This window comes from Anarhichas minor, unplaced genomic scaffold (genome assembly GCF_050575085.1).
Source record: "Anarhichas minor isolate MPS153535 unplaced genomic scaffold, ASM5057508v1 ptg000007l, whole genome shotgun sequence".
Taxonomy (NCBI): domain Eukaryota; kingdom Metazoa; phylum Chordata; class Actinopteri; order Perciformes; family Anarhichadidae; genus Anarhichas; species Anarhichas minor.
Window position 1 is genome coordinate 21,626,299 of NW_027466453.1, and position 22,752 is coordinate 21,649,050.

The 22,752-nt window shown below is 42.9% G+C and overlaps 2 protein-coding genes across 2 annotated transcripts; both read right to left on the minus strand.

Moving 5' to 3' along the window:
* Positions 1 to 7,110: 7,110 nt before the first annotated feature.
* On the minus strand, positions 7,111 to 12,383 carry cbx2 (chromobox homolog 2 (Drosophila Pc class)). The gene is made up of 5 exons (XM_076086609.1): positions 12,246 to 12,383; positions 12,080 to 12,123; positions 10,123 to 10,188; positions 9,778 to 9,847; positions 7,111 to 9,697 (listed from the first exon to the last, which is right to left on the minus strand). Exons 1-5 carry the CDS (start codon positions 12,315 to 12,317, stop codon positions 8,393 to 8,395), a joined length of 1,557 nt encoding a protein of 518 aa, XP_075942724.1. The 5' UTR covers positions 12,318 to 12,383; the 3' UTR covers positions 7,111 to 8,392.
* Positions 12,384 to 13,989: 1,606 nt separating this feature from the next.
* LOC142945188 (ectonucleotide pyrophosphatase/phosphodiesterase family member 7-like) lies at positions 13,990 to 20,806 on the minus strand. The gene is made up of 6 exons (XM_076086610.1): positions 20,554 to 20,806; positions 19,970 to 20,115; positions 19,044 to 19,673; positions 15,738 to 15,978; positions 14,304 to 14,424; positions 13,990 to 14,047 (listed from the first exon to the last, which is right to left on the minus strand). The coding sequence occupies exons 1-6, from the start codon at positions 20,804 to 20,806 to the stop codon at positions 13,990 to 13,992; spliced, it is 1,449 nt and encodes a 482-aa protein (XP_075942725.1).
* Between the last annotated feature and the right edge of the window lie 1,946 nt (positions 20,807 to 22,752).

Here is a 22,752-nt window from a genome sequence, read left to right on the forward strand (position 1 = left end):
GTTTCCAATATTTACAGTGCTTTGTCCTGTGAAATAGTCAATATTTTCCTCTCCTGGCCAATCAGATTAGGACGCGAGGCTGGAAGTGAAGGAGAGGAGCCTTTGAAGGCGGTAAGGAGAGTAGCTGTGTCTTCCCCACAGCAGATTATGCAGAGATCAGAGGGGCAAACGTCCCGCTGGCACCTTCTGTCTGCTGGATACAGTTTGACTTTGTTACCTCGGTTTCACAGCAGAGGGAGATTCCTCCGTATTCCTGCCCTGTGGGTGTCGAGAGAAACTGCTTTTCATGTCAAAACCCCCTCAGACGTACTTCCTTCTGTCTTCCTCTTTATTTGACCGTATCAGTTCTCTGCTGTTTCATGCTTCACCATATTGTATTATTACTAAATCACTGATTGGCAACAAAACCTGTTAGATGTCAGAAGTTGACACTTGATTTACGGCTTAATATCTGTAAACTAGTGAGTGAACGAGAGTCCAAGCTAGTGGCTGTGTGAGGCTGCACAATGCTAAATGCTAATGCCAGCATGCTAACTCACTGATGTTTATCGCATTGATAATGTTCACCATCTTACTTTATTCTGTTAGCATGCTAACACGATGCTCATTAGCACTAAATACAAAGTACAGCAGAGGCTGATGGGAATAAGATTTTGATTTATGTTTGTTTGTTTTTGTCAGGTATTTGTTCATGAATCGTCCCGGCAGTCAATCCTGTATCTGTCAATATTTCAGTCTGGAGCAAAGTGCTGAACAATAAGAATTAATGTAAACGTAGGCTTACAGTATATATTTATGATCACAAAGGTCATAATCTATGTCCGTAGATCTCGCTGAGATAGCTTTCAGTTATGAACCCACGGATTACATAAACTCTCCTTTCTTATCAATATAACAGATTTAGAATCATGTCAAACCTTTTTTAGGAGATTTATTAGAGACAAGATGGAACCAGGTTTCTGTCTGATTGTCCCTTCAGAACATTTTATGAATTTAGGTGCCAACATAGTTTTCCAAGTGGCACAGCTTAATTTATTGATTTATTCCCAAAAAACCCCGGTCATGCTCCTTAATTTCTTCCTGGCTGGCAGAGTGACATTTGTCGTAGAACAAAAACAGTCGCCAGAATAAAGTGTTGGCATCGTACGTTTCTGCAAACCTTTTTACAAACATGTATATCAACGTTAAAGTGCATTGATTATACAGATTTGTGATTCATCGAAAACAAATTAAAATGCGTTCCCTCAAAACCTAATGACCATGCAGTTTTAATTGTTTTCATTCTATCACTTTTAGGAGTGTACGGCTGCGTAGAACTACGACACATCATTGGGTGTTCCTCAAGGCTCAGATTTAGGTCCTTTTTAGTTTTCCTCTCATTTGTAATAAGCTTCTGTCTGACTTCCTTAAAAAGCAATGAATCAGTTTTTGTTATTCCAAATTTAGCTGACAAGGACTGGAGGAAGTGAAAGTCATTTAATAAGTCGTGTGCTTGTTATATTTAACATTCATCATTCCTCTAAATGATCTCGGGTTGCTCTGCTCAGGATCCTCATAGGACATTTTAATCAGCTCACCTTTCTAAAAAGCCTCCTCGTAGAGCCGACAAAAGCAGAAATAGTGTTTATTATTAAACACAAGCTCTGACCCAAACTGACCCATTCTTTTCTTATTCATTAATTCTTTTTCAGCTTTTTTCAGCTCAGAAATTCAAATCAAACAACATATTTAATTGTGAAATGTTTATTATATAATTTCTAACGAACACTTCAGAACAGACTTACCAAAAAATGAATTTCCTTCGTTATTGATTCATTGAGTTACTTCATATTTACATGTTTTGTTCACGCTTCCATGTGTCCACATACAGCTTCCTATACTTCTCTGGTTCCACAGTGTTAGTGGAGCCAGGATGACAGCAGACACCGTGACTAATCGATAGCTTTTCTCTCTCTCTGCCTGCTTGCCCTTCAGGTGTCCGTGAATTCAGAACGGGGAAAGGAGGCGGAGTTCATCCGGCGTAATAAAAGCAAGCTTGGAGGAAAATGTGACAGATGTGGAGAGAGAGAGAGAGAGGCCTGTGCCAGCGAGAAAAAGCGAGAGTGGGACTGTCAGACATGTCGACTCCGGCGTAGTGATGGATGGAGAGTGAGGTAAGACAGATGACATCGTCTGTCTGAGGCCGTGTTGTCATAGTGGAGGATTGCCGCTTGTCTTAACCTCTCAATATCAGAGAGCAAACTGAAGTTTGTTTACACTGCTCCGGCGGAGTGATTTAGAATGAGGGGCGTAGAAGGTCTGCTCGCTGAGGGTCGGCTCAGGTTTCTAAACATTCCCTTTGAAATCGAGGAGCAACCGTCCCAGGAGCTTTTTTAAAAACCTCAAACCAGCAAACTCGTTTGGTTACAATCCTCCAAAACACAAATACAAACAGAGCAAATGAAATATCAATATCAGTATTGGCCTTTTAAATAGCTGTGTTAGTCCACATCCAGCCTGGAGTCTGGCCAATGATGGAGGCAGAAGATATAAAAAGTGTGTTTCACTGTTGCTTCTTGTTTGGTACGGAGCCTTTACACAGCAATGCAACATAAATATGAGTGTTATCAGAAGCACTACTGTGTACTAATGAGTAGAAGACCTTTGTCCTCACAATAAATTCCATATTTTGTGTAATTAATGTACATATGAAGAGGTACAATCTTTCCTGCAGGTGAAAAGGTGAGTGAAATAAGTTTCCGTGCAAACCTTTGTGCTTTGTGTCCTTTGTATCAGTTGCTTACTTTCCAACAATGCATCATGGGAAAACAATATCTTATTTCTGGCTTTTAAACAAAGGCCGGAGTTAAAGCAAAGAGCTGATTGATTTACGGCGTCTTGTGTTGCTAAAACAATAAGACGCCCCGGGGGGGGGGGGGGGGGGGATGAACTTGCTGAATGCTCTTCAAAACTACATGTTTTTTTTTTTTGGGGGGGGGGGGGGGGTGTTATTGCGATGGAAGATGGATTGGAGTCTGGCTTATTTTGCCAGGAGTCAGGTGTGGGGGGGGGGGGAATCAGGGTTGGTGCATTGGCGCGGGGGGTGAGGTGGGGGTTTAGGCTTTCCAACCTCAGCCTGAAGTCAGTGCTGGGCTGGTTGTTGGGTCTGTGTGTGTGTGTGTGTGTGTGTGTGTGTGTGTGTGTGTGTGTGTTGGGCTGTGTGTGTGGGGGGGGGGGGATTACACTGTCACACTGTTCATAGTGTTTATGCATACCAGGCCACTGTGAGTGCCTCTTTGTCGCGTAAGTGTTTACTTGAATTTATTTTGGGAGAATTCCTCTCGACCGGCGACGGGATCTCTATAAATTATGGAATCGAGCGCTTTGTGTAATGATAACTTGTGTCAGTTAGTCCGGCCGCCTGACAGTGTTTTTAAGAGCGGCGTAAATACAGCGGGGGGGGGGGGGGGGAGGAGCTGCACACTTTCTCCTTCATTTGGTCTCTTCAGCGGAACAATAACAATGCTGTGAAATGAGCTTCTTGCAACATTTTTATGATACGAGAACCAGAATGTACTGCAGTACTTATATATATATACGCAAGTACTGTACTCAAGTATAATTCATATATTCACACTTTGGTTGAGTGTTTTTAATTTTTATGCCACTTTGCGACATTTCAGTGGGAACCATTATTCTTTTTTGCAGATTCAGTTTTTAGATATAAAATAAAATATGATGCGTTATAAACAATAGTGGAATAAGTATTCAGAGCTTTTACTAGTGTTAAAAACATAACTCTGTTACAAGTTAAAGTCCTGCGTTCAATATCAAGTAAAATGTGCAAAAGTATCAGCATCAAAATATACTGTGATTACAGAGAGAATACTAGTGTACAGTGCTGTACTGTGATTACATAGAGAATACTAGTGTACAGTGCTGTACTGTGATTACATAGAGAATACTAGTGTACACTGCTGTACTGTGATTACATAGAGAATACTAGTGTACACTGCTGTACTGTGATTACATAGAGAATACTAGTGTACACTGCTGTACTGTGATTACATAGAGAATACTAGTGTAGTGCTGTACTGTGATTACATAGAGAATACTAGTGTACACTGCTGTACTGTGATTACATAGAGAATACTAGTGTACACTGCTGTACTGTGATTACATAGAGAATACTAGTGTACACTGCTGTACTGTGATTACATAGAGAATACTAGTGTAGTGCTGTACTGTGATTACATAGAGAATACTAGTGTACACTGCTGTACTGTGATTACATAGAGAATACTAGTGTACACTGCTGTACTGTGATTACATAGAGAATACTAGTGTACACTGCTGTACTGTGATTACATAGAGAATACTAGTGTAGTGCTGTACTGTGATTACATAGAGAATACTAGTGTACACTGCTGTACTGTGATTACATAGAGAATACTAGTGTAGTGCTGTACTGTGATTACATAGAGAATACTAGTGTACACTGCTGTACTGTGATTACATAGAGAATACTAGTGTACACTGCTGTACTGTGATTACATAGAGAATACTAGTGTACACTGCTGTACTGTGATTACATAGAGAATACTAGTGTACACTGCTGTACTGTGATTACATAGAGAATACTAGTGTACACTGCTGTACTGTGATTACATAGAGAATACTAGTGTACACTGCTGTACTGTGATTACATAGAGAATACTAGTGTACACTGCTGTACTGTGATTACATAGAGAATACTAGTGTACACTGCTGTACTGTGATTACAGAGAGAATACTAGTGTACACTGCTGTACTGTGATTACATAGAGAATACTAGTGTACACTGCTGTACTGTGATTACATAGAGAATACTAGTGTACACTGCTGTACTGTGATTACATAGAGAATACTAGTGTACACTGCTGTACTGTGATTACATAGAGAATACTAGTGTACACTGCTGTACTGTGATTACAGAGAGAATACTAGTGTACACTGCTGTACTGTGATTACATAGAGAATACTAGTGTACACTGCTGTACTGTGATTACATAGAGAATACTAGTGTACGGCTCTTAATGTCAGAGAGTCAGAGAATTGTCGGTTTGCTTTCACATAACGAGATGCACCGAGTTAAAGGAGTTCAATCTCAAGTGTGTAAACTAACAGATGATGTAATTATGGTTAATTAAGAAACTGAAGCGCTCCCGGGTGTCCTCACCTTCAAGTGCAACAGCACCACCTAGTGGCCGTTTGAAGTACCACTCAACAAGAGGTGGTGGAGGAACGAGGCAGTCATCTGGTTTCTGAACTGATGGATGTGACTGATTTAACGGTGGTGATGATGAAGATTAAATCCACACTGATGCAGAGAGAATGAAATATAAAATACAATATTTGACAGTTCGTGAATTTCTAATCAGCACAAGTCTGTCATAATAAACATGTAAATACGTGGCACCTTTTTGAAACAGCCAAACATATTCTGACTCCTCTCAGCTGCTGAAACATCCCTCTCATCATCAATCTGTTTATGTATTGAACCGATTGGTCTGTTGGGGTTTTAATCTGATTATTGATTCTGTATTCAGTGCAGTTCATTTCAGGATCTATTCCAATTCTATGTGCACGAGTAAAGGCCGAGTAAAATGGTGCATTACATTTGGAATTTTAATATTTAGCAAAAGTACAATTAGCTGATTGCCATAATATAAACACTCAAAGGTGACCGGTGTTAAACGTACACAAATAAACACGTTTTACTTTCTCAGTGACTTAAAGAATAAGTTTATACAAAAGATGAACAATACCGCCGGGTTACACAGATATAACTGGTGGCTAGCTGCCTTTTGATTTCTCAGAGATGTAGATTATACAACATAACGTATGATGTACAACTGATATGTTGTGTGATCACATAATGTTTGACATGGTTTGTATGCCAATTGTCCATCAGTAGTAATATATAGGATCAGCCACCCTGACTGGTTAGTCTGTCAAATGTCAGAGAATATTGAATAATAGCACCAACAAGAGCCCAGTACGGTGTCGTCAAACAGCCCAAAACTCATTTTACATTTACAGTCATCACTCAGAGAAAAGCAGCAAATCCTCACATTTAGGAAGCAGAAAATGTGCCCGACGACAACAGAGCGTCTGGTCCGTCCTCGTGATATCTCAGAAACACCTGGAGCAAATTTCTTCAACGTTTGGCACAAATATCAACTCTACTCGAGGATAAACGGACGAGGATTTGGTGGTGAAAAGTCAGTGACCTCATAAAAAAGTAGTTTGGCCATAACTCCAGAGTTAACTGGCTAATTATGACATTTCGGACAGACAGACGTGTACACATGAGGGGTTCGTTCTAGTTGCTTGATTTAAAACAAATCAAAGGAGTCGGACAAAAGGCGGTACCATTTATTAGTCGACGTGACGAGCGGCACAATACAAGGATTGGTGACACCGTCCTACCGTGAAAGGCTCTGGATTTGAAATAAATAGATTGTAAAGAGAACATTTCACTGAGATGGTTAGATCTAAAAACAAAACAAAACATATTCATGACAAGGTTGTTCTTCTCAGTCAGTCAGTAAAACAGATCAAATAAAAACATGTTCATAGACACAGCTGGTAGTGAAACAGGACCTTCTGATGAGACTAAACTCTACCTTCTGCTCAGAGCTGGACTGACAAGAAGACACTTTCCACCTGTAATGTGAGAATTCACTCTTGTTTTCAGCTGCTCCTCAATGGAAACTACAATATCTCTAATCTGTGCTTTCAATGAGGCATCACATGTGTGTCTGTGTGTCTCCGGACCGTATTGTTTCCAAGCAATGCCGGCCGGTCTGCGTGCTCTTCCTCTAGGGTATCTCCTTTTTATTGAATTACCTGAAATCCTAGCTATCTTTGGGGTTAATGTCTTTTGTGTTTCAGTCTTTGAGAGGCAAAGAAAAGGCACAGTCTGCAGAGCAGGATGAGACAGACGAGTTCAGTCCAAGTGCTTTGTCGCCGAACTCCTCTCGAGGGAGCAGAAAGTAGCGCACATTGTTGTGGTTTCTTTTCCGTTACATCAGATAAAGATCTTTTTTTTTTTTTTTTTTTGTTTCTTTCTTTTACTGGGGGGGGGGGGGGGGGGGGGGGCTGCAGCTCCTGAACTCATGCAGGCGGGTGAAATGAGACGTCTGCAGCTGCAACGGAAAAAAACAACCAAATCTGGTGTTTCAAGTCCTCCACGTGTTGAAACACCAGAAGCAACAGACACGATGACATCTGGTGAACGGCAAACAACCGCGAGCTTTTCTTACTGGCAAGTTTAGTCCACGCCCGACCCGTTTCCTTCGTCAGGGGTTCGGTCCGTGATCATCCCTCCATGTCAACGCCAGCACGTGTTCTCTGCTTCTTCTTTGCGTTTGTATTAATTACAGGTCTGAGAAGATGAGAGCTGCTGGCCAACGAAGGACAGCGCCGATGCAGAGGCAGAAGGGCAGAAACCTCAGGCCAAGTCTTATCTGAGCGCAGATGCCGCATATCTGACTCCCCCACATGCTGCAGCCCGTTTGGGGGAGAAAACCTCGAGCTGATAAACCAGCTGCACTGTGGAACGAAACTTCTTTCTTCTGAGGGCGATAACGGCGCGAGCGGTTCAACGAAACTCGAAAAGGAGGTTCCGATTGGAGTTTTTTTTCATGACACAGAAATGAAGCCATTGTCTGCTGCTGGAGCCAACACAGCACGAGAGTCAAATATATATAAATATAAACAATTATAAAGGACACAGTGACGGTAGACCCTGGAGGGAGAGGTTCTCCTGTCCCACGAGACATGAACACACGTATGCAGCAAACTTTCTAAATTTAAAAAAAGAGGTAGCTAACTCATGAAATGTTAAAGATAAACAATACTAAGAATTAAAAAACTGGTTTACATTAGCTAGTGATTGACCCATAATGAGCTAAATGTCTCCTCCCATCTCGCTCCTCTGATCTCATCGACAGAGAGACACAGAAGGGATCGGCATGAACGTGAGGCATCGGAGCTCTCCACACTTTAAAGATGAATAAGTTATTTTATCTCCAGGACGCCGGTAACGACAACAATAATTTGGACCATTTTCAGATCATCAGTCGGGACCAAAAATGTGCCTCCTCCACCGCCATTATCGTGGCACAATTTGTAGACACGAGCAAAATAAATTAAACACAAATCGATAACGGACGTTATCTTTTTAAACCTAAAAAACTGGTCTTTTACTAAAAGAAAGAAGAAGCGCAAATGAACCTCTGGTCCCTCTGAGGCGTTCCTCAGGAATCCTCCAGCCAAAGGGTTTTTATCTAATTCCTTCAGAGCCCGAAACCCCCCCCACCCCCCCCAAAATGTTTGCTTCAAAGCCCATCTGGTTTGCAGCTCCCCGTCAGTAGTTGCGAAGGCTGAAGAAGCCCACGCTGGTCGGCGACTCCTTGACCGTGACTGTAACCAGATTAGCGGTGACGTCCGTTACGAACACGTGTTCTATCAGACTCCGCGTGGGCTTCCAGTCCTGGTTCTGGGCGGCCGCCTGTCCGACGTAGGGAGAGTCCTGGTCGGAGTCCGAGCAGCTCTCGTCTTCGCCCGTGCTCATGACGTTCATTTTGGCGTTCTTGCCGTCCGATCTCTCCTGCTGGCTCTGGACCTCCATTGAGGATTTCTGCACGCCGCTCTTCTCCAGCCTGCCTTGGACTCTTGGGGTCTGGATCTCAGCCGCCTCCTTGACCGCGTCCGCCCCAGGCTGGCTCTTTCTGGTCTGAAGTCTCCCGGGTGTCGCCGGACTCTTGGCGGGATTATACTCCTGGTCCTGCGAGACGGGGGTTTTCCTCGCCGGGTTGGTCGCGTTCCTCGGGCCCGACGCCGGAGCGTCGCCGCTCTGCACCCGTTTGCTCTGGAGGTTGAGCGGCTGAGGGCCGGGGCTTTGATTGACGGGGGAGTTTTTAGTCAGCAAAGAAGCCACTGCTTTATTATTGGGTGTCCGCTGCAGTGTTGACACAGGGGCCGGGGGCTTCTTTTGTCCGCTGGGGGAGCTTAGTGTATGCTGAGTGGTTCCTTGAATGAGGTGTTTGGAGGTATTCAGATTCAACGCCGCTACGCCTTTTGATTTACTAGCAGCTGCTTTCAAATCCAGACTTGCACCGCCGGAGACGGACAGTTTGCCCTCGCCGACGCTCCTGCTCGGGCTGGATCTGCTCAGCGAGAGGGAGGCGGGCTGGACCGGCCTGCCTGGTCCCGCAGAGTTCTTAGCGGCCCCTCCCTGAGTCAGAGAGCCCGTTCTGGTCTGACCGGCCACCGCATCCCGAGGCGAGCCCCGGTGGAACCCCATGAAGGTGAAGCTCGCCGGGTAAACGGGCTTCTTGATGGCCCCGGGGAGATCGCCATCTTTGGTCGCCTTGAGGATCTTGCGAGGCCCCTTGTTCTGCGGGAGCTCCTTGGCTTCGGGCGACGGCGGTTTCCTGCTGCGCTTCTTCGGGGGCTCCGGTTTGGCGACGACAATCTGCGCCTTCTTCTGGGGGACGGGGTGAAGGTCTCGCGTTCGGACTCCCGGCGTCGACGGTTTCACGTGGCTGCTGCCGTCGTCATCGTCATCGTCTGACGAGGATGACGAAGAGGAGCACGAGGAGGAGGAGTCAGAGGACGACGAGGAGCCGGACGAAGAGCTGCTTGACTTTGGAGCGTCGGTCACATTTTCCTAAATTAAAGAGCAAGTATTAGATGCCGTGTACTAACCCGGCAAAGTATTAATAACATTCTGCTCTGAGTCGTACTTACTAGAACTTTCCGCGGCCGTCCCCTCGGCCTTTTCCCTTTCTTCAGCATCAGAAGCTCCTTTTCTTGCTCTCTTCAAAACAAACATAATGAACAAATATCAATTAATTAGTATTCATCAACTAATGCTACGGCTCCTCCGAAAAATGTTCTGTAGACGTTTTTGGACTAAAAGACGTTTTTGTCAGCGTTCAGCATGATTACAACATGAATATAGAATAACTAACACGTAGTTATTACATCTGCGAAATGTTTTATATATTTAATATTTTACACCACTTTCTGCTAAAAATACAATAAATCTAATTTATGTGCGTTTGAGCGTCACCGCGCTCACTTTGAACTCACTTCTTGTTGAACGCAGCCAGCAGTCGGGGGTCCAGGATGTTGTCTTGAGGCTCCCAGCTGTTGTGTCTGAAAGGAATCGACATGAAGACGCGCGTCAGGATTAAGACGTAAACATCCAAGTTCAGATAAATGACCTTTCAACGGTTTGCTCATTTGGAAACGAAGGACTTTGTTGTTCCAGCAGCCGTGAACTCACTAAAGACGTCCTGTTCATCATCTGAGAGGAACAAAGACTCAAATAACAGAGTTTAATAAGAAAACACTATCAAAACTAGAAGTTACAAACGGTTTCATCCAAGTCTTCGCTACTGTTTATGGGGAAGTGTTTTAAATAGAATAGTTTTAGTAAAGATGAAGTAAACGACTGAATAAATGATACTTTCATTATATTAGTTTGTAAACAGATGTTTTGTTAAAGTTTAGCTGTTGTCAAACGAGTCAAACCCCATTTACTTCAATTCATCAAGACTCTCTGGTTTTTGAGTAATTGTTATAAGAATGGTTGTTTTGTGGGTGAAGTATTCCTTCAGGATCGGTTGAGAAAGACCTTTGAAGTTTGAGCAAAACGGAGCATGAACTAAAATATCTGATGTGTTCATAACACATCTCTACACTCTAGTTTAGCAATCTCACAATCACACCCTGTTTACGTGCGCCTGGCTGGAATAATAGGCCGGTTTTGATTTCCTCTTTCAAAATAAAAGGCTGAAATAAGGAAGCCGGAGCAGAAAAGTGGAGAATTTTCTGTGTCCGTTACAGAAATATGTGAGGAATTTCTGGGAATGTTTTGGTTTGTTTCCACAGCCACTAAATCAGATTCAGTTTAGAGTTATTTCTCTTCCCACAGTCGCTGTTCACCTCTGTAGAACACACACAGACATACACACATTCACACCAGGAAGAGCATTTTTAGGTCATAGAATAAAATAACAACTCTGTTGTGCTGGTGATGTCACAGCACGGAGCACGTTTTTAAATAACCTCGCTTCTTTGTGGCTCCGCCGGCTGGTTTAGTCCCATTTTACTTTGCTTTAATTGAACGACACTATTTTCTACACGTGAAAATCAAATCCTTGGACAAACTTTTCATAACTGCAGAAAACAAACTGACAAACGCGCCGAGTCGTCTTGTATCTTGAACTACACGTGCATTCGTAATGACCTGTCTTTCCTCCTCATCACTTGTTGTTGAATAGCTCGTTCTGATCAGCAGTCACCACTGAAATAATCAACCCCCACCCCCACCCTCTCCCTACACACACACACACACACACACACACACACACACACACACACACACACACACACACACACACACACACACACACACAAAGGATGTGGTTCTAACAGAAAGCCATGGAGCTGGCAGGCAACAGTGTGCATTGATGGTGGATTACAGCAACAATGTGGAGTGAACAGAAAAGGGCAAGTGACGGAGTGGAGCCTTGCAAGCAGCAACATAAATGCAGAATAAAATAAAGAGCCAATAACTCGTAAATGAACTAGAACTACGCGTTGTGTAACGCATTATATAACATAATATAAAGTCACTTTAATGTCAGATTGCCCTCGTGAAGGGGACAGATCGGTCACGCGATTAAAACATGTTTACTTGGGGATAAAATTAATAAAACGTAATTATTGTTGGATTAAAATGAGGTATGGAAAACCGTTAAACAAACCGGATATTGCTGTAAAGATATTTGCTTTGGTTTGGAGATAACTTCCCAAATGTAAGTGTGTTATGAACAAAAGAAAGCAAATGTAAAAAAAAAAAAAGAGGCAGACTTTGTGCAACAAACTCGCGAGCAGATGTGACGATATCGCGTCGTTGTTGTTCGGACTTCGTTGATTGGACGATTGAATAGATACGTAAAGATAGAACAAGGGATCGAGGAGCAGTTTGATGGAAGAGAAACCAGCGACACGTTGTTGTTGTTTTCATTGTTGTACTCACTTGGATGACCATCCCCTCCACTTCACCAGGAACTCCAACTTTCCCTGGAAGAGAAGAACAACAACCCGAAGAGCGGAAGAACGTGCGTAAACAGGCCGTTAGAAGAAGAAGGTAAACAACAACAACAACAACGCGGAAACGAGTTGTAATGTTTCAGAGCTCTGACCTTCTTCAGCCGTTTGTTTAAAATGCATTCCGCATCAAAGACCTGCTCTCCCACGGCGCTCAGCTCCTCCATGTCTGCCTTCTGCCCGAGAAACAATCCTTTATCAGAGGACGAGGCGACGCGCGTCCAGCTCACCGGAATTACGCGCGGTGGGGACCGGATGTCCGCGGTCCTCTGCCTTCAAAATAAAGCTCGTCTCGGCTTAAACGCTCACAATAAACAACAAAAAAGTACACCCTTGGAATCATTTATTTAAGTATCTGCTAACAACGAGCTGAAACATTTTTGTTAAAAAAACAAACTGCTGCCATCAGATCTACAGATCTGTTTTCTTAAAATCTATCCAAAGTTACCTGCCAGACGTAGTTTGTAGTTTCAAGCTCTACGCAATTTGTAGTCATTGTGTCTTATTTGGTCTCTTTGAGGTCTATATGAAATCCTCTTGTATCTCTGCAGTAGTTTTGTGTCGTCTTTGGTTGTTTTGTGTGTCTTTGAGGTCATTGTGTGTGTTTTTCTGGGCATTTCTTTGTGTCACTTTGTCATTTTATGTCTCTGAGGTGATTAAGCTTCTCTTTGTAATTGTTTTGTCTCTTTGAAGTCGTTTTGACAAACGAAATTCGAATGTGGTTTATCGAACATACATTTACATCCTGTACTGAACTGATAATAGAATAATTATTTAATGAAATATGCTTTAGGAATATCTCACGTACCCCCTGCAGTACTATAATACCCATCTGAGAAACGCTGCTGTAGACGTTGTACTTCTCTTAACTCCCTATTTTATTTTAGTTTTCTATGAATATTGTTTTGTGTACATTTTGCATTATTGCCTTTTCTTCCTTAACTATCTCTACCTGTATTGGGGCAGATCCTAACCCATCGGTCTCAACTGGGAAGCACAACTCATGTTGTTTATAAATATCATTCAAAATAAACTGACTTAGAAAGTTGGTTATGTGGAAATGATGCAATTATGCATTAGTTGTGTTGTAAACAAAAGTTTGTTACGGACAATTCTCCTTTATACAAAAATGCACACATTGTGGTATATTGAGGGAATACTGTTATTTTGAAAGTCGAAACCGGAAGTTTGTTGCTCCCGCGCTTAACTTGATGACATTACTCAAAGAGAGGCGGGTAACTGAGAATGTGGTTGCTTACAGGTGTCCCTTGGCGGCCACCGTCCTCTGATCGAAACGCTTTATTTACAAATTGTAAGTGACAGTAGAGACATGGACAAATGAACGCTACTTTATTCTCAAAGCAAACCAGAAACACACTTAGTTTTAGAATAAGGTTATTTATCTTCATTTTATTTATTATTTTTTTCTTGTTTTTGCTTGTTAGAAATAATAAAAACGTCTTGTACATCAGCAGTTATGATACATATGTGCGTTATGCTCATGGCTTCTAAAGCTCTTATTCAAGAGAGCTAATGGTCTTAAGACGCTTCATAGTAAACATTTAATTACATGTTGTGAAACACAGTAATATACAAGAGTCCTTCAAACAAATACTAAACAAAATACACAAAAATGTGCTCTTCTATTAATTTGATTATTTCCCACCGATTCTGTTCATTTATATTCTTCTTTTTTGCACAACTCTGCTCCTGGGTTCCTTGTGTAGTTCTCAGAGTGCATTTCCTCACATGGGATGAACAATAACCCCCCAGGAGGACTGCGCACACGGGCAGCTGTTCCTCAGCGTCACCGTGGAGCAGCTTCTGTCCTCCTGAGGATCACAATGAAGTTTGTTTTGTCTTTTCTTTCTCTGGAAGATGTTCTGAACTCTGTGATCTGAAACACCAACAAAAGAAGTGATAACAGCGCTCAGCAAAACAACAGTCAATAGTTACGTTTTTGTCTCGCACGTGTGAAGAGTTGAACAGTTAAAATGTGATTTTTTAAAATACGATTTCCATGTAGTGATATCAGAACTTAAAAACATTCTCAGAAGTATTCTCGATATTCTGTTTTTAGCCGTATTGCTGAGCTCCACAGGAGACAACCGGTTACTACACATGAAAACAGTCTTTAATTATTCACTCGTTACCTTTTATTCTCGCGTTTGTTCTGCAGTATTTTGTGGGACATCATCACGATAAAAACTACAACAAGAAATCCAGCCACTGCAGCCAATCCAGTGAAGACATTTTGCAGGAAATTCACATTTCCTCCTGAAACAGAAAACACATTCACAGTCTAAATGTGTGTTTCTGGACTTAGACTAATGTTACATGCTACAGGAACTTAGTGCTGAAATTGAATATCTACTGTATTAAAATATAGCAAAACCCATCGATCAAAGTACTGCCTCTACTCAATTGCATCAACCAAACACATGATGGCGCTATAACAACTTTAATGTTCAGTCCAATAACTTCCTAACTTTGTGGCTCAGACATAACATTCTTCTTTTTCCAGTCAGTGTTGACAGAAATGTCCTGCGGTCAGAAACACTCACTATAGCACCACATGTGGATTCATCCGCTGCTGAAAATAGTCCCATACAAATGCACTATTTCTTTCTGTTTGAGTAACCTGAGTTTGACAAACTAACACATTGTTGCTTTTGATCTTTTCATGGCATTTGTTGGTAAGAATAATCAAAAATATTGACAGCATTGTCCTTTAACTATGTAACACCCGACACTAGGATCAGATCTTTAGATCTCTTTTCTTAAAATCTTTCCAAAGTTACCATCAACAATGCCAGATCTACTTTGTAGTTTTAACCTACAGTAGCTCGACGCCATTTGTAGCCATTTTGTGTCTTTTTTGGTCTTTTGAGTCTCTTTGAGGTCTTTTTTAAATAGTTTTTTGTGTCTTTGAGGTCTACTTGTGTCTCTTTGAAGTCGTTTTATATCTCTTTGCGGTTGTTCTGTGTATATTTGTCATTATGTGTCTTTTTTGGTCGTTTGTGCCTTTGAGGTCATTTTGTGTTTTTTGTAGGTGTCTTGTGTCTCTTTATAATTGTCTCTTTGAGGTCATTTGTGTGTCTCTTTGTAATAATTTATTTGTCTTTTTGAGGTTATTTTGTGTTCTTTGAGGTAATTTAGTCTGGTTTTGGGGCATTTTTTGTCACTTTGTAGTCTTTCTATGTGTCTTCGAGGTCATGATACGTCTCTTTGTAATTGTTTTGAGTCACTTTGAGGTACTTTTGAGTCCCTTTCGTTGTTGTTTTATGTATCTTTGTGGTAGTTTTGTTTATCTCTGTTATCTTTTTGTGTCTCTTTGTATTTGTTTTTTGTTTAATTGTGAACATTTGGCTTCTCTTCGTGGTCGGTACGAGTCTCTTTGAGTTTACATTCTTTAGCAGAGGGCCAGTGGGGCCCCTGACACTTTCAGGCCCCTGGGCCTGTGCTTTGTAGGGCCGTTCAGTAATCCATCCATGATGAAGTCAGACATGATGGATGAATGGCCTCGTAATGAAGGAGCAGGTGTTGGAGGCCACGGGGAGAGACTCATTAGTCGGCTATAAACTCACCCTGAGTGGTCGCGCTGAGTGGTCGCGCCAGCATGTGTTTGGTGGCATTCAGGTGGCCGTCGTTGACCTCCGGCTGGATGCCCAGGATGTGACACATCAAGGGGTAGATGTTCACCGTCTCGAAGGGCCCCACCTCCAGGTTCTTGTGAAACGCTGGACCCACTGCCCTGAAGAAGGGCTTCATGTCCATCCCCTGGTTGTCAAAGCCGTGCTCACCCTTGTTGAACTGAACGGGGAAATACTGCAAGGACGGATAACAAAGCACGCGTGACCCAGTTTGTTAGATTCAATTACATCGTAACGTTTATAAGGCATTGATTTAAGGAGCCGGATCTTAACAGCTGCAGAGGGTGACGCATCTCGGCCTGCTCCTATTTATTCAGCAGAGGGAGGTGTTGTCCAAGAGAAAGAGTCCTCTCCATTCTCTATCATCTGCTACTTCTATCAACCAACGGCTAAATGAGAATTTTAATCCAGCTCCCAAAATAAACATTTTCATAAAACACCCAGAACACATAAATTCCTTTGATAATTTGTGTCGTAAATATTCAGTTTATTTCCAGCAGAAATGTGCTAAAAATATGCGTATGCAGAATACCCTCATCCAAGCGGTTATGTAACAGCCTCAACATGCTGATCCTCCTCTGAGATCAGACTAAAAGCAGTTTGAGTGGCCATCAACGGAGAGAACAGAAAGTCAGATAACACAGTCGTGATCACGGCCTCTAAACTTCAGATAACCTGTCTTATCAGCGGATTCACGGCACTGATTGGTTTCCTCACAATCAGCATTTGGAGACCGTTTATGATTTCAGTTATTTATTCTCTAAATTAAGTTATGATTTGGTGGTTTTCCAGAACTGACTGACGCATTCAGATGCAAAGTTACCGACCCAGTGGAGTCAAATGAAAACGCTAATTTAGAATTTTTGAGGCATGAATGGCTTCACGAAGCATTCGAGAGCGCCGCATGTCATCAGCCGGGGCTTGGATTATCCCGAGGATGTGCAAATCCACTTGATTGAAATTGTAATGTGCTGAGATTAAATTTGAACTCATTAATTCTAGTCGAAAAAGAGTCCAGTTTCACCATTTTCCTGTGAGCAAAATGCTACTGGTACTCTAAGTATCTCTGCAGACGAGACTTGAGAATATTTTCCTCCAATAAACTGGACGGCTTGTAAAGGTTGTTTATCTGCATCCGTGTATCCGTGCTTGTCATTTGATTTCCTTATAATCAGTTAATGGGTCGTAATCATAATCTCAGCAGTTAAAGGTCTAATGTGGAGGAGTGAGCGGTGAGGTTGTCGGTTACAACTCAGTAAAGATTTAATTAAGGCTGACATCTATTGGCAACCAGGCGATACCGTATCTATTAATGTCACCTACTGTAGGCTATTCATATTTTTCGTAACCCAAACCAAGTAGTTTTGTTGCCTAAATCTAACCAAACTGTGACGGAAAATAATAATAACATATACTTTGTTTACTACGCCTGGTGTTCAATTGCCCCAAGTTCTCCCACACAACTTGCCTTCTCCGTTCTCTACATTGGCTCCCTGTAAGAGCTCGCATCCAGTTTAAGACTCTGGTGCTAGCCTACAGGGCAGTGAAAGGAACAGCTCCTTCCTATCTCCAGGCCATGGTCAAGCCCTACACCCCCGCCCGACCACTTCGCTCTGCTGCCTCGGGGCGATTGAAGCCCCGTCGCTCAGAGGTCCCTGCGGCCGATCGACCCGGTCGCGGCTGTTTTCTGTCCTGGCCCCACAGTGGTGGAATGAACTCCCCACTGACGTCAGGACAGCAGAGTCTCTGCCCATCTTTCGGCGCAGGCTGAAAACTCACCTCTTCAAAAAGGCCTACCCTGAGCCTTCCACTTAGCATTTACTTAGCATCTATTGTATTCATACTAGCTTATTGCACTTATTGTTTACTTATTAGTTTGTGGCACTTATTGCATTCGTTTGTTTATGCACTGAACGTTGGCTCTGGTTTATGCTTTTAGATGCTTGTTTGAGGAAGGGAAATGCACTTATGACTTCTGGTGACTAGTAGTTCTCTCGAAAACCGATGTTGAATACACTTATTGTAAGTCGCTTTGGATAAAAGCGTCTGCTAAATGACTGTGATGTAATGTAATGTAATGCCTACTACTACTACTACTACTACTACTACTACACCTACTACTACTACTGCTACTACTACTACTACTACTACATCTACTACTACTACTACTACTACTACTACTACATCTACTACTACACCTACTACTACTACTACTGCTACTACTACTACTACTAGTGCTGCTACACCTACTACCACTACTACTACCACTACTACTACTACTACTACTAGTGCTGCTACACCTACTACTACTACTACCACTACTACTACTACTACTACTGCTGCTACTACTACTACTACAAAATCTTTGACTAGCTAACTATTGCTAAAATAAGTAGCATATTCTCAATTAATCATCAGTTTAGTTTTTTACTTTCAGTTTAATTTAATTATGTTGCACCAAAGCTTTTAACTTTTAACTGTAAACTGTTTTAACCCAGTATTCACTTTAAACTACATTTGAGGAGGTTTACCTTTTTTTAAAATGCTGCCTTTTTGAGATGGATGGAGCAAAATGATAAAGATCCTCGAAGAACGTTAAGGAGCAAACTCAACCCAGTTGAGTTTTATGATGCTGCTGCTGAATTTATCTCAAGATATCCATTTAGGAAGAAAACTGTTCTGCAGCCGATTGGACCAACAGGCTGTGAAAAAAGATTTTCTTTTTTATCTTCTAATATTTGTCCATGTTTCTCCAATATTTCGGCCAACAAGTTTTCCTAAAAGGAGGAGATATTAGAGCTGTTGTGAGTAACGTAAGGTAAACTGACTTTTTAGCTTCCTAGCTTGCAAACAATGTAGTGTTGTATTAATGTGCACAGACGGGTTTCAGAGCCTACTTACTTGGTCCCGACAGCATGCAATTTTCTTCATTTATTTTAATTTGGGTAAGCAAATATCCCCATATTAATTAAACTTGGTTTAAACTTAGTACGAAACAGAGATTTGTTTTTAATTGTGCAACAGAGCTTGGCTTGATCTCAAATATGTATTTGGAAACCAAGAATTGCTAAATTCTGATTAGAACTAGCTTACATTAAATTAATCCTTGCTGGTGCAACGCAGCCGTAGTGATTAGTTCACATCAAACATCTGTATTTCTGCAGTCTTGCAGGTCTCAAACAGTGTATTCTTGAGCATGGAAGTTATAAAAAGCAAACTTCAGCCTATCCGTCAACGCACCCCGTTGATTACATATCCAGGGTCGGCCCATAGAATGATGGGGAGGATACGATCGTTGTTGGCAAAGTGAAGACGCTCTGGCATATCCTCCTTCTTGAACACATGGAGGTGCGGATGGGCGCCCTTCAAGGCGTCGTAAACCGTCTCCAGCCTGCCCGGCTTCGGCAACAGCATCCCAGAGGGGCCAAAGTCCACCAGGTGAAAGGACAGGTCCTTGAACGAGAAGCCCGGGATCTTGGACAGCGTGATCTCTTCCACCAGACCGTTTCGGTACACCGAGGTCATTCCGTGGTCAGATGTGATGATGACGTTCAGGCGGTCGGTCAGCCCGTGTCCTTCAGCTGAGTGCCGAATGTAGCCCACCGTCCGGTCCACTTGCTTGACCATCTCCCGGAGCTCCGGGGAGTCGGGCCCGTATCTGTGGCCCGTGCCGTCCGGCTCGCCAAAGTACAGCGATACGAAGTCCAGATCCTGGTCACTGAACCAGCCCATCACCTTGTCCACGTTCTCGCGCCACGCGGTCTCATTCTTGTAGTTGTACCACATCGGCTCCACTTCCCGCACCAGGGCAACCTGTCCCTGGTAACTGGAAGCCGTGCCGGGAAAGTGAAGGGAGCCAGTTTTTAGGCCCTGGGGGGGGGGGGGGGGTAGAAAGACATGTTAAAAAGCATGCAAAGGGCCGATTGGTTCAACATGCAGGGAAACCAAATCAAATCAAATTTACAGCAGCTGTCATTTGCATGCAGTTACCAGTAAACATCTGGACCGCCGAAAACATAATTTGCATCACAACTGCAGGGATCCAGCTGAAATGATTCAGCGGGCCTTCAATGGGGTTTTGTCAAGAGAAATGGTTTCTAGTGCTGCAAAACTGCAAAACAGTCTCTTGCAGTGATAAGATGTAAATTTGTGCTGCGCGCACAGACCTGTCTCTGCGCCGTGATCCAGATCGGCAGAGTGCCATTGTCCCACCACTCGTTCACAAACTGAGTCGCATAGTAAGGCTCCTTCTCCTGGGTGGTGGTGTCGAACCACATGTTGTGGATTACCCCGTGATTCTCGACGTAGCGGCCTACAGAAGAGGGGAATTCGCTCGTCAGTGTGCTCGTGCTCATTATTCACAGCGTGACACATTCGCATTTAAAATTCTATCAACTTAACGGGCTGAGTGGCATGACGCTTTTGGACAAGGTCTTATGACCAACTTCGGAGATTAGAGGAATTTAATTTCAAGGAAGTTAAATTTCTTTTAGCTGGCGCTGATGATTTTGAGAGTCAAAATAAGAAAAGGGAGCAGCGAATTCTTCCCTCAGTCATCCAAGCATAATTATCTTACTCAGCTATAAAAGCTGCTGGACCCTGGGACATTCAATTACAACTAATTCCTTTTTTTCACCATGGCTGTTTTTTTTCAATCCCAGCAAAGTAAAGAGCGGTTTCCTGCTCCGCCATGATATGCAGATCCCGCTGGTAACCTGAAGCACTGTTGTAGAACATAAAGCCACTTTACCTGTCAACAGGGTGAAGTGTGTAGGACTGGTGATAGTGAGGTAAGGAGGTGTGACATACAGGGCTTTGACCCCATCCTCGGCCATTTTGTCCAGATGTGGCGTGTCCACATCGCGGTCGTAATCCCACCGGAACCCATCGAAGGAGACCAGCAGCACCTTCTGTCCCCGCGCGTTCGCCGGAGCTCCGAGGACGGACGAGGCCCAGAGGAGGCAGAGACTGGTCCACAGCGCGGCGTGCACTTCTCCCCACATCTTCACTGACTCTGCACCTCCAGCGAACACTCTCTCATTTAAAGGATGATCCACCTTCTCGGCATCTCACCTGAGGAACGTGCAGCCAACTGCTTCCGAGCAAAGTTTCCTGTTGTTTCATTGTTGTGTCTTATCTCGTAGATTGGACAGACTTTTCATTTCTTTCTACATGCGGCCTGCTGGTGTTTATGAGCCAATTTTTACGACTGGGAGTTGTGTTCGTTTTGCTCTTGAGGACCGGCAGTAAAAGCAGATTAATCTCTCCGGGCATCGGGGCTGTTTGTCCCCCCCCCCCAACTCGCTTGTTGATGCTGTCTTTCTGTTTGTCTGCCCGCCCGTCTGTGTGCCGGAGTTTCCTGTGAATCACCCACAATGGAGGAATGACACTTTGATGGGTTTCACCTTGAGTTGGGATGGTGCATGATTGATCTGACACCGGGAAAATGAAGAGGAAAATGAGAGTATATATCTCTTCGTCAGCTAGCAGTGGTCTCTCGGGAAGAAAATACCTTAATAGACATATTCATTTTAATAACTCAAATGTGTGTATGAGCCCTGCAGGATATTGGTAAAAGATCTTATAAAATCAACATTGATTTTTTCTTTTAGCAATTGCCGTGACAATGGACAAACTATTAAACAGTGATCTGCAGCTCAGATCTCACCCTCATCCAGACATTATATATCACTGCGTTGTGATGTAACCTTATCAACGTCCATCAAATTGCCAGACAAGCAAACTCTTCAAATTTGTTCTTTATTGCGTGTGTCCTTGGCAGAGGTTCAAGGGAATTGTCCAATCTTTATGGAGATAAGGGATAACATTCATCAGCTTTCATTTACCTCATTCATATTCATTAGCTTCCCCGTGTTAACTCTATCCGCTCGTCTCCACTGTCAGCAAGAATCGGAAGGAGTGTTGTTGGACTGCCGAGACCGGTGCACGGTCTCAGATCTGCGCTCTGAGAACTTTTATCAAACACACACACTCTGGACTTGAGGGGCAAGCAAACTTTCTCTGACCCTCTCAGTCCTGCACAGACTTTCCACAGGGACTCTCACACTTTCTTGAAGAAGAGGTTTTTCTTCTTCTTTTTTTCTGCCTTTAGCACTCCCTGCTGCCCGTACACAACCACTGCAGCGCTCCCTCCCCAGACGGACAGACACAACTATTTCATCAGTTTGAGCCAGAGTGCATTGCTTATGCACAAATTTAAAAAGACATGCTATTTCCCAAGCTGAAGATGTCGTATTTTATCTTCTAGCAAACGTTTCTTTTAATCTAGAGTTCTGTTTAACTCTGATGACACAGTCGATATACGATTTGACATCCTTTGAACGATCAGTCTGAGGTATTAAAAACTTTTGAATCTGTCACTACAACCCAAACTACTGTTATTCAGCTCGCTGCTGATTCATTTATTTTAAAAGACATTTCTTATTGGACTTTTCAAAACAACAATCACGACAACGAATAGCAAAAACAAGTTGCCGTCATTTCTAAATGCAGTTTTTTAAATTTGAAACATTCGGAGTTTTAATAAATCACATTTTCATGCCCATACTTTTTTTTCTGTCATATCAGACTTGCAGATGAAAGAGATGGTAAAACACATAAACACGGCTATCCTGTAAACTCTTAACTGCATCTGTATTCTGCTCACTCTGCAGTCTGAATGGCACGCCGCCTCTTTCCCCGCTGTGACTGGGAGTAGACCATCAAGTTCATGCCGGCATGCCGAGATCGATGTGTTTTGAATTGTGAGCAAACACAACTTTTAATGCATGAATGGCTTATTATCAGGTTACATGCCAGTGAGTCCAAGCGTAAAACTTCAAACCACAGGAAAACTCCACTGGAGCTGCTCGTACGGCTCTCAGTGAACAACAGCTTCACAGGCTGTTAAACGTCCAACAGAGTTAATTGCCGTCACGCATTGTCGTTT

Bases quoted from the DNA above. Each gene is read 5' to 3' on its own strand.
- cbx2 (XM_076086609.1), bottom strand. From the start codon at position 12,317: ATGGAGGAGCTGAGCGCCGTGGGAGAGCAGGTCTTTGATGCGGAATGC. The intron at 12,124-12,245 runs GTCAGAGCTCTG...CTTCTCTTCCAG, and splicing joins TAAACAAACGGCTGAAGAAG to GGAAAGTTGGAGTTCCTGGT. The intron at 10,189-12,079 runs GTGAGTACAACA...GATTCCTTTCAG, and splicing joins TGGAGGGGATGGTCATCCAA to ACACAACAGCTGGGAGCCTC.
- LOC142945188 (XM_076086610.1), bottom strand. From the start codon at position 20,806: ATGTGGGGAGAAGTGCACGCCGCGCTGTGGACCAGTCTCTGCCTCCTC. The intron at 15,979-19,043 runs GTGCGTTGACGG...CCGTCCTTGCAG, and splicing joins CTGGATATGTAATCAACGGG to TATTTCCCCGTTCAGTTCAA. The intron at 14,425-15,737 runs GTGAGTTTATAG...CTGTTTCAGGAG, and splicing joins ACTCAGCGCGACCACTCAGG to GAAATGTGAATTTCCTGCAA.